The sequence below is a fragment of the Micromys minutus genome, assembly GCF_963924665.1.
Source record: "Micromys minutus genome assembly, chromosome: 2".
NCBI lineage: Eukaryota > Metazoa > Chordata > Mammalia > Rodentia > Muridae > Micromys > Micromys minutus.
The window spans coordinates 91,982,613-91,994,684 of NC_137971.1; the positions used below are offsets into that span (position 1 = coordinate 91,982,613).

The window sequence follows — 12,072 nt, forward strand, 5'->3', positions numbered from 1 at the left end:
TTTTCAACTGGCAGTATTCTCTTCCAAGGATTTTAGGAATGTTCAGTATTCTCTACACAGTTTCTACTACATCCTTTAGAATATAGTTGCTTTTCCTTTCTATCTCATTTATGTGTAAACATAAGATCTATGTCTAATATGTTTTGATAATCTAAGTATATATTAAATAATTTGAGACCTAAGATGAATGAGTAACTTTTTCGGTATGGTTTTTCTTCACACAGACAAACCTTATACCTCCTTTAATTTCAATACCTCAGAAAATTTGTGCTTAAAATTCTTATAGAGCACAACACACCTGCTTCAAATGTTCTTGTTTCAAGTAAAGTTACATTGTCTATCTTTACTGATTATCCAGATATTGAGGGAACAATGAGCCACCTAGCTTTCTAATAAATTTGTAATAAATCTATGCTAAAGTGACTTCTTCACCTTTACATAGTCCATCTCCCTCATCACCACACACATGAATTGCACTAAGAGGCATTTGGTATTTTATTGAAATAGATACAAGTAGCCACAAAAGTTTTGTTATATTGTAGAAGGCATTCATATTTCATAGCAGGTGTGGAATAGGCACATCTACTGTGTGTGTGTGTGTGTGTGTGTGTGTGTGTGTGTGTGTGCGTGTGCGTGTGGATATGTATAGTGATGATGACTGAATATTGGACTGATAACAGTGTACACACATTGGAAAGATACTTATTATGGGTTAAAAATAATCAAATACAGTTCTAGCTATGAAATGATCACTTCAGAGTTACAAAAGTCATGATCAGTTCAGATAACTAAATTCCAACTTGGTCTCTGTTGTGGAATTAGTTCCTTAGCAAAAATAATTCTCAAATGACCTCTCTGCTCAGGTAGATGCTATTCCCTTGGTTGATGCTAATACTATTAGTGTGGAATAGTGAGAAGTATATGTACAAGTTGCCTCTGTGCTCAGACCAGTAGGGCATGGCTATTTCACACAAGCTTTATGGATATCACAATACAAGGTAATTAACATAGTTTACAAACTTTTTAATGTTTTATTAACTCATAAAAGCTATGAATTCTCAAGGCAAATTATAATCCTTCAATGGTTAAAATTACAGATTCTAAAAACTAACATTTCTGCATTTGTAAACAAGATTTATATATTATTATGTGACTGGGATTCTAAGTAGAGTAGTTAGTAATCTTATATTTAATTACATGAAAAGATTATTTTTATTTTAGAAAAGAGCTTATTAGTAATCATTCGTAGAGGCTTCCAAACATTACCATTTAATATTATAATGGAAATTACTAGTGTGTTATGTTGTTTGCCATCTATTTAAGTGTCTGATATTTTCTGTGCATTTGTTATAAAACAAAACCAGAGAGTACTAATTTTCTACATCAAGTGTTTGAGGAAACAGTGTACCAAATTGTATTTTAAGCATGGGTCATCCTAATTCTATTGATAAGAAGTATCTATTTCATGTTTGTGTCCCTGAATTAAAAAAAGAAAACAATTCTTCATTTCATTAAGGGAGGGAGAAAAAGTGGAAGTAGAGAGAAGAGATTGAAAGAAAACAAGAGAGCAAAAGAGAGACAGAGGGATGGTCAGGCCACATTCACACAATCCTCACATATACACTTACTTGACAGATACTCCAAACATCTCTCACAGAAACTTACACATGTACATACACACTGACAGTTGATGGAATGAAGGAAAAATATTCCAGTCCCCATTTGCACAAACTTTACACATAACTACAGAGTGCCACACTTCATTCTTCCATAGCTTTTATACACCAGCAAAAGTTTCAAGCAGTTTAAAATTACAATGTGATTACATTTTACATTTCTTCTAGTAAGTGATTAGGAAAACTAGTATGTTCCCCAATACAGTTCCAATAAATAATATTACTTTGAATAGGTAGAGAAAACAAATTATTCCCAAAAACTAAGGGAAATTTGTAACCTAGTAATTTGTTGAAGATTAGCAAAATGTTAGCAAGTAATGTTCTTTTCCTAGCCAGTAACTTTTTTAATTGATAGGCAACAATTTGCAGTTACAAAGAAAAAAGTAATTATTTCATTATTTATCTTTAATAGTAATCTTCTAATAATCTTAAAAGAATCATAAATCTAAACATTTATATAAGAGTCAACAATACCTATCCTAAATCCTCAAAATGCATATCTATTCAGCAGCAACTCTTAACAAATCATATCAAGAAGCATAGGACAAAAATGGGTATAAGAAATCAATTATTACCAGCCCGGCCTCAGTGAGGTTCGTGTCAGCCAGTGTGGCCACTGTTCTTGTTACCTGACCACAAAGGGTTCCTGGCTTAACTGATAATGTTATGTCTTTCTCAACTTCACATGGTTCCCTTAGATTTTTTAACATCGGAGCCAATGGTAAAAGCATCTCAAACTAGCTTCACTATCAATTTTAATTTTCCAAGTATTTTCTAAGGGTGGTAGTCATCGTTGACAATCTAGACTCCTTAGTTCTCCTCCAGGTTAATGATTGAATTATTAAACTGCTTCATCAGCAATGCCTGAAAAAGATTATTCTAAGTGTCAGAAACACTGACCAGTAAGGGATTGGTAACCCTCTTAGAGCTTTCTTATAATTCTTAGATTAAAACAGATATGATGAGAGCAATCAGAGAGGAACTCCACAACAGCATGCAGTCCACAGGAAACATAATCCTTGGGGACATGCCACACAGAGGCTCACCTCTATGGCTCTAGTAAACTGTGGGCTCCATTCCATGAGATCTACAGCCATTTGTCATTTCCCCTGCATGGCCCTCGGCACCACAACATTATAAAAACAAGACCCACGGCTATAAAAATCTTTTTAAACTCTCATCTGCTTCTCTTAATATATCTGAATGAAAATAAACAATTTTCTGCTCCATAGGGAACCCTACCCGTGTTAACTAAAGAGTAGTGATGAAGCTTGTTTCTCAGTTGTGGTTTTCTTTCCCCACATGAAAATGTACAATGGGCTAAAGTCCTAATTTTATGTCCTAATTCCTGAGAAGCAGTATTAATTTATGCATCAATATATAAATTTATGAACAATTTAAATGTTTGCAATGAACTTTAAATTTTATGTTTGTTCAGTTCTCATCTTCAAGAATTTGAATGAGAGACAAGTGAATCAAATCAATCCTTTTGATAGCAAAAAATTAGGGCAAAAATAAACATTTCCAACCTTTCAAATAGAAAATAAGAATTTTTTTCTTGGGGCTCATTAATTGGCTCACCAAAAAAAATTGCATAATGATAAGACTAAGAATGTGAGATCAATTACCAGTACATACATGGAGTCCTGAACCTTTGCATGCACTGTATACAATGGAATACCATGGCATACCAAGCATGCTGCCCGTCATACATGCACCTACACATGCATGCACACATGCACACACACACACACACACACACACATACACACACATACATAAAGACAGAGATAAAGAGTGAGAGGCAATCAGGGATGGAAAAAGATATGAAAGAGAATAAAATTTATTATACTAAAAGGAATTAGAATCTTAGAGAATTTGCAAGCAATTGCTCTCAGTTATATAGCAGATGATGATTTTACATGCATGGTGTTATTTCTAGGCTCTACTTAGATGGAGAAAAAAAGAAAACATGCCTTTTGTAGTTATTACTTAGCACATCTAGAGTTTTAGAATAAAAGTTCAAAACAAAATAAAATTATTTAGTTGTAACAAATGGCATCAATCACATAAATTGAGTCATTCGGGTCTTTCTGATACCTGTATGTTCAAAACAAATTCTTCCAAAAAAAAGATTGCCAGAAGAGCATTCCATACACTAGCTCACTTATCATATTATTTATGGGTTTTTCTCCTTTCTCTTCATCACACCAAAACTAACTGGGACTTCACTATCATTAAGAATTTACTCTGGATCTTTTATTTTCCTTAATAAACTCTTCCACACCTCTCTTTTATAGAACTCAACACTACACCTACTCAGTTCACTTTTTTTCTGCTGACTGGTGTGCCGGGGTTAGAAGATACTCAGATTTGGATCTCCATCCCTTTCAGCTTCATGTACTTCTTGGCTGTATTAGGCAATATGCTGGTCATGTTAGTGGTGGTGTGTGACAAGAGCCTCCATGAACCCATGTACCTCTTCCTGGCCATGTTGGCATTCAATGACGTCCTCCTCTGTACTGTCACAGTACCCCAGATGCTGCTCATATTCTGGCAGGGCCCCTTGGCAGCCCCCTTCCCTGCCTGCCTCACACAGATGTTTTTTGTCCATGCTCTGTTCCTCTCTGAATCTGCTGTCTTACTGGCCATGGCTTTTGATCGCTATGTGGCTATCTGCAGCCCACTGCATTATACTTCCGTTCTTACAGGCTCTCTCATTGGCAAGGTTGGGCTGGCACTGATAATTCGGAGTGTGGTTGTTGTTACTCCGGGTGTTCTCCTGATTCTCCGCTTGGACTTTTGCCGAAGCAACATTATCCGTCACACATACTGTGAGAACATGGGCATTGCCAAGTTGGCTTGCAACAGCTTTGCCTTAAACAGCATTTATGGTCTCTCAGCTGCTCTCCTCACGACAGGGCTGGACTTCGTATTCATCTCCTTGTCATATTGGCTGATCTTAAAAACAGTCCTAAAACTTCCATCAAGGGAAGCAAGGACAAAAGCCTTTGGCACCTGCGGAGCTCACATTTGTGTCATTTTAATATTCTACACACTGGCCTTTTTCTCTTTCTTTACACATCGCTTTGGACACCGTGTGTCTAGGCACACTCTTATCCTCCTGGCAAACCTCTATCTACTGGTACCCCCAACCATGAACCCCATTGTTTATGGGATAAAAACCAAAGAGATAAGGATGAGAGTAGTAGGACCCTGTTCTCGAATAAAATTATTCTAGTCTAATGAAACAGCAAAGAACAGAGAATTCAAGATAAAAAATGAGGCTTAAATAAAAATCCAAAAACACTGAAAAGAATTCAAAACAGAAAGAATGTAAATTGGGTAAGTAGAGTAGTAGAAAGGATCTTAAAGTAATTGGTATAGGAGGAAATATAATAAAATATATTATATAAAAAATTAAATAAAAGGAATACACAAAATTTTAACTAATAAAACTATGAAGTATATTATTTCCAAAGTTTTTTATTGTGACACAAATAGGGAGATAACAGAAATATAAGTACCTTTGACGAATAGATCAACATACTACAATCACCAAGGGGAAATCAGCACATTAAAGTAAGTTAAATGTTTTCATGCTATATGGACCACTTATTTGTCAGTTATTAATAGAGTAAAATAATAGCTTTATCAAGTCAGAATTACTATTTATCATAATATCAAGAACAACAAAAATGAATTAATTCGTTAATGCTCACCACATAAACAATTCAAGTATTCATATAATAAATATCAATGGTCATATGTAATAAACTCCCTGATATACTCCTTATGTATAGAGCCAAAGCATAAAATACATTGCCTTATTGGTTTAACTTCTAATGTTTTAACTTGAACAGAGTTATAGGACTCTATTATTTCCTCCCTCTCTACCCCACTTTCCTCACAATCTTTCTATTCTCCGCCCCCCCGTCTTAAATTGATAAACTCTTTGATCTTGAATGATGTCTGCTGCCTACCTATTTATACACATATATGTATACACAAATATATGTAAATAGAAACTGCTAATTTTATTTATGTTTTGTTTGTGTGTATATATTTTCAAGGCTGAGCACTCTGCATTGAACAGTTTACAAGGTTGTTTGTCCTTGGGAGACTCAATCTCCTCCTAGAAGTCAATGGCCAATTTGCTCATCTTTCAAATGCTTCCCCTTGTTTTTCCAGAAAATATCCATTTCTTACAGACTTTACGCCATCCGTGTATGACAACTGCTTTAGTTTTACAGTCTAGAATTTTAGTTTGTTTTGATTAAGAATTTCATACAAATCCTGCTTTGTGAAACATCTGAGTTATATAATGATATCTGAAAATAAGATGAATCCATATCTACAGCTTAGGAAGGAGAGAATCCAGATTGCTATACACTCCACCTGCAAAAGAGCATTGCCGTAGTAGGTGATGTCAGTCTAAGGGACTGTGATCCTGATTAAATAAAAATGACTGCCTGCCATTGGCTCAAGCTGACATGTTAAGTCAACCCATAATACCTCGCAGCACAATATTTTGATCTGAAGATATTAAAAGTCTGTGAAGTCTGTTCTCAATGAGATGAATCATGGCAAATTAAAAGTAACACTCAGTGGGCTTAGTTAGCTATGTAGCTTTTTCTTTGTATTTCTAAAATTTTTATGTTTTATTGTTGCTTATAATTTTTGAACTTCTTTTCTTCTGTGACCAAGATTAACTTTAGATTCACATTCGTCCTCTCTAAACTCCTGAGCACCAGGGCCCATGTATATACCAATTATGGCTGATTTTCTTTTGTTCTCTTATATAAACACAAGTCAATTTCCTAGTTTGGTCCCCAATAACCAAGTATCATGCAACTTGCATCCTATAGTACCTGCATATACATTTGCATCTAGAAGACTATCTGAGATAAGCATAAAATTTAAACCATTCATGTGTGTGTGTGTGTGTGTAGTGTGGTGTGGATATGTATGGATATATGGTATAGTTGTGTTACTGATGTGATGAGTGTCTCACAAACCTTTTATTAAGACATCTTTCTTTAAACATGCACAAAGTTGTCTCTATATTGTTTGTATATCTAAGTGACTATTTCACACTGTTGTTAAACTGTGCTTTATACTCTAAGGTATATGATCAAAAGATTGAATCAATAAGAGAACTAACAATGTGATATTCACCAATTTAAAGAAAATGACAATTATTAAATAATAAAAAGTATAAAAAGTGCCATCTTATGTTTGTGAGAACTTTCTTAAATGGGTATTACATCTATATCACTCTTGTTCTTTCCTACCCAACTCAATCTTCTTGTATGTCTTCATTTCCTCCTAAATGCACAAACTTTTTGATTTTACACACACACACACACACACACACACACACACACACACACATACATATGCAGCCTATTGATCCATTTTACCATTACTCACACATGTATTTAGTGCTGACGATATGGAATTGAACAATTCTTGTTGGACCTTGTCTTAAGATGAAATAGATTTTTCTATTCTTAGCAGCCATGGAGCACCTAGAGCTTCCTCCCTGTGAGAAGGACATTGTTGGATTTTTCCTGTATATCAGTGCTTCCTCCTCATGCTCCTCTTCCTCATCTTCCTCTTCCTCTTTCTTCTTCCCCTCTTTCTCTTTCTCCTCCTTATTTTCCTCTTTCTCCTCCTCCTCTTCACCCTCCTCCTCTTCCTCCTCCACCTCTACCTCATTTTCCTCTGTGGTGGCTTGAATATTTTGACCCAGGGATTGTCACTATTAGATGTCAAGGTCTTTTTGGAGTAGATGTGACCTTGAGGGAGGAAGTATGTCATTGTAGGCATGGGCTTAAAAATCCTCTTCCTAGCTGCCGAAAAGCCAATCTTCTCTTATCAGCATTTAGATGAAGATGTAGAACTCTCAGGTCTTCCTGCACCACGCCTTCCTGGATGTTGCCATGTTCCAACCTTTATGATAATGGACTGAACCTCTGAACCTCTAAGCCATCCCTAGTTAAGTGTTGTCCTTATAAGAGTTGCCTTATTCATGGTATCTGTTCACAGCAGTAAAACCTTAAGCCATCCCCTTTCTTCTTTTTTATAATATATAGAAATTAATACAGAGAGCCACAATTAGTAAAATTATAGAGACTAAGTATCAGAAAGGTGCCCACTGCAAATTGTCACATCTGTTATATGAGATTAGTAGTTCTAGGTTTTTTTTTTTTTTTTTTTTTTTTTTAAATCAATGCTTCTTTGGTGAAATTTAATGTGCTTAAATAGAGAAATAGCAAGTGAGCTCAAGTAAAGGATCAAACTTGGAGGAATGAGACATGGGTGGAAAAAATCTATTACAGAGCAGCACAGAATTCGAGAATTCTCCAGGAGTGAATCAACTGTCTGAAATTTAAAATCCTAATTTCACTTTTCTGGTATCATTCCATTTTATTAAGTGAAACTTCATTACAATATTGGTATTAAAAATGATAACACCAAAACTACCAAATTTTTAATCAGTGACTTGTTTATTTCTTCATTGTTTATATATTCAATAATTGTTAAAAGCTGCTTTCATACAAAGGCATTCAAATTCTAGGAGAGTAGCTAAAGCAGGATATATGAACATACATTACCAGTTAGCAAGGCAAAGGAGATCAGAAGATATGAAACATCTTTACATCAGGTTCCACTTTATTATCTCATTCAAACCAAATATTAAAAAAATGTATGCTGGCAAAACTGAAGAACAATATTTTCCATGATTTTTTCACAGTTTATGAACATATACAAACTGGATTATTACAAAGATAGAAGAAGATTTTTAACTGAACAACTTTATTTAAAAAACAGATTTTAATATCATTTTTGCAAAAAAGTATATGAATACATTTTTGTCAGTATTTGATTCTTTTTAAAGGTTTGATAGTATGCATTAAAATCTTACTAGCTACAATGAGCATAAAGTACATGGAAAACAAGAATTTTTTAAACTACTAATTAGAAATATTACAGGATCTGGAATGAGTGAAGAGAAAAACATAAACAACATATATTGTAAGAAAATTTTAAATAAAAAGAGTTAAAACTGAACAAAGAGATCAACAATGAAAGTCACCTACAGAAAGTTCCAGCTGTATATGTGGCCTTGTCTGGCATCAATGGGAGAGGAAGCCCTGGGTCCTGTGAAGGTTTGATGCCTCAGCATAGGGGAATAAAGGAGTAATGGAGCAGGATTGGGTGGGTGGGTAGAGAAGCACCCTTGTGGAGGCAGTGGAGTGGAGTGGGGTACAGGGTTTTCAAGGGAAATGAGGAGGGGGAGTTTAAAATTTTTAAAAATTAAATAACATTTAATATTTAAAATGTTAATAAGTAATCAATAAAATAAAATAAAAGGATTTGTAATATCATGTTTTCTTCTTCCAAAAATGCTAAATATTTAATCCTTATTTACCTGCATTCAAAAATATTTAAATATGTTCCTCACCCTGAATTCTTATTAAAGCATGCATTAAACTAACAGATTATAGTTTTTGGCTACATATCTGTGGCATCTGTGGGAACATAGCAAAATTACTTTCATAATTCTACAAAGTTAATGTCATTCCCATAAAGCAAGTAACAAAAATTAATATTGATGTTGCTCCTTTCTAAAGAGACTGTACATCCCAGATAAGAAAGAATTTGCAATCCTTTATTTCTTAAAGATGATAAGCAGGCGGTGTGCAGGCAGCAACTTCTGCTTTGACTTATAGTACAAGTGTGATTCATAACAGTTGGCATCGAGTTGTTGCCATCTATAAATCATGACTGAATAAACAGATTTCAATCATAATATCAATAATAATGATATGCAAATGGTGATGTAAAGTTCTAGGCCAAACATCAAACGTCAAAAAGCAAAAAGAATCTAGGTTTTGCTGATTCAAAAAAAATCTTGGGGATAGGTTCTTTATATGAAGCTTAAGGGAAGTACAGGTAAGAAGAGAAAAGCCAGTGATTTCCATTGTATTTCTCTCTAATAAATTAATAACTGACTGATTTTAAAAGTACGTGTGAGGTCATTTTATCTAGTCCTGATAGTCAACAATGGGTGCTCAAGAGCCTGTCGGTAACCAAGTTGCCTCCAAATTTGCTTCACATATGTTTTGCCTGAACACGACATACAAAAATTTTCCATGGCTTCACATCATCAGTTACCACTACCTTGTTGCTTTAATGACATGCTTACATTGCAGAAGAAATGGTTTTGTGGGGACAGATCAAATGGAGGATTCCTTGTCGGATCTGCTTGGTCTTCACACTATAGATGATTGGGTTGAGCACTGGTGGCACCATTAAATAAATATGAGCCATGAAGATATGAACAAAGGGGGAGGAGTGTTTGGCAAAACGATGGACGATAGACAACCCTATCATAGGCACATATAGAATGAGCACAGCACAGATGTGGGATGCACATGTGTTGAGTGCCTTAAGTCTACCCTCCCGGGATGCAATTCTTAACACTGAGTGAAGGATGAAAACGTAAGTTATTAAAATACCCAAAGAGTCTATACCCCACAGCATTAGAATCACAACCATTCCATATATAACATTAAACCTGATGTCAGCGCAGGCAAGGCGGATTATGTCCTGGTGCAGACAATAAGAATGAGAGAGGACATGGGAGCGGCAGAAGGAAAAGAATGCTAGGCGAACCAGGAGAGGAATGAGTGGAATAGAACTACGAAGCAAGGCTCCGATTCCAATCTTGGCAATAAGTTTCGGGGTGAGAATGGTAGCATATCGCAGGGGGTGGCAAATAGCCACATAACGGTCAAGAGCCATGGCCAAGAGCACCGATGATTCAGTGAAGGAGAAAGTGTGAATCAGAAACATTTGGACCACGCAGATATTGAACTGGATTTCTCGGGAAATGGACCACAACACCCTGAACAGTGAAATCATGGCGGGCAAGGACATGGCCATGTCAGTGAGTGAAAGCATAGCCAGGAAGTAGTACATGGGCTCGTGGAGTCTGGGGTCTGTGCGCACAATGTGCAGGATGGAACAGTTTCCCGTTACCCCAATAATGTAGATAAGGCAGAATGGGATGGAAATCCAGTGGTGAAATTCCTCATAGCCCGGGATGCCTGTGAGGTAGAATGTGGAGGACACGGTGGTGCTGGAGTTTGAGAGTGCCATGGAGTTGACTGTTACAGTGAAGCCCGATTCCACTGCTACTCTTTACTGGGGAGGGTACTGACAAGGCCAGGATCTGTATTTTAAAAAGAATGGGTAAAAAAAGAAAAAGTAAACAAAAGAGACTCTAGTGCTCACCTCTAATAACTCCTTCAGCCATTCTAATTCCTGCTTCCCTTTTCTCTGCTTTGCTGGTTATTGTCAGTTAAAATTACATCTACTCTCCGCACATACGTAGCGAGTATGTTGCTTGATCTTCCTGCAGGTCTCCCAACATCTACAACTGCGGCTTACCCTGACTTTGTTGCCTGTCTGTGGATCTTGTTCCCCTAAAGGGGATTCCTTACCTGACCTCACTGGATGTGCCTTGTCCTGCTGTGACCTGAGATGGCAGGGTGGGCTGGTATTCATGGGGGACGTCCTTCTTCTCAGGAGTGAAGGGAGTGTAAGGGAAGGGAAGGGACATGGGGGGGGAGGGTACGGGCTGCGTCCCCAAGTAAAGTGAATAAAGAAACACATTAATGGGGAAAAAAGAAATACTTTTAACTCACCAATTCCTTCATTTCTACAGTATCATTCAACACCCATTTAAACGTGCATGGACTTCCAAAACGTCAGCCTGACAGTGCACATGCACACAAATAGATTAATTTCCAAAGACATGATATTGAGAAGGAGTGGTCTTACATCAACTCTTCACTAAATAACTCCTGCAGAGATTTAAATTGATGTGTTAACCCGTTAAATCCTGTGTTTCCATTCAGGATGCTGGAGCACCAGGTGAAGCTTTAGAGAAATCAGTAAACTTTAGACTAACAGAGGTCTTATTCTTCTCTAACTATTTTGTTGTTTAATTGATGTCAGAATCTTGGTTCCTTCAGAAGATAGACTCCAAATATGATACGGGTTTGAACTGTGGTTCCTTCTTTTTTCCTTCCCTCCTTCCTTTCTTTCCTTCTTTCTTTTTTTCTTTAAAAATGTCATATAATGCAAATTGTCCCTATTCTTTTCCTCCTCTAATTCCTCTCAGATCTTTTCCACCTCCCTTTCTGTCTTCAAAAGAATGACAAAGCAGATAAGAAACGATAAGATACAAATATAAATACAAAACAGAATACGCACACACTAAAATAAAACAAACATGATATTTTTCTTTTCCACTTTTTTTTTTTGTCAATTACACCTGGGTATGGAGTCTGCCTTAAACAGTAGTAGATATAAGCAATAA

At 36.1% G+C, this 12,072-nt stretch overlaps 2 protein-coding genes across 2 annotated transcripts; one reads left to right on the top strand and one right to left on the bottom strand.

Moving 5' to 3' along the window:
* Positions 1 to 4,074: 4,074 nt before the first annotated feature.
* Positions 4,075 to 4,917, top strand: LOC308418113 (olfactory receptor 52B2-like; the record flags this gene model as incomplete). Its single annotated transcript, XM_080913437.1, has 1 exon — positions 4,075 to 4,917. The coding sequence occupies one exon, from the start codon at positions 4,075 to 4,077 to the stop codon at positions 4,915 to 4,917; it is 843 nt and encodes a 280-aa protein (XP_080769563.1).
* A 4,970-nt stretch (positions 4,918 to 9,887) lies between these two features.
* On the bottom strand, positions 9,888 to 10,847 carry LOC308418031 (olfactory receptor 51G2-like; the record flags this gene model as incomplete). The annotated part of the gene is made up of 1 exon (XM_080913368.1): positions 9,888 to 10,847. One exon carries the CDS (start codon positions 10,845 to 10,847, stop codon positions 9,888 to 9,890), a length of 960 nt encoding a protein of 319 aa, XP_080769494.1.
* Between the last annotated feature and the right edge of the window lie 1,225 nt (positions 10,848 to 12,072).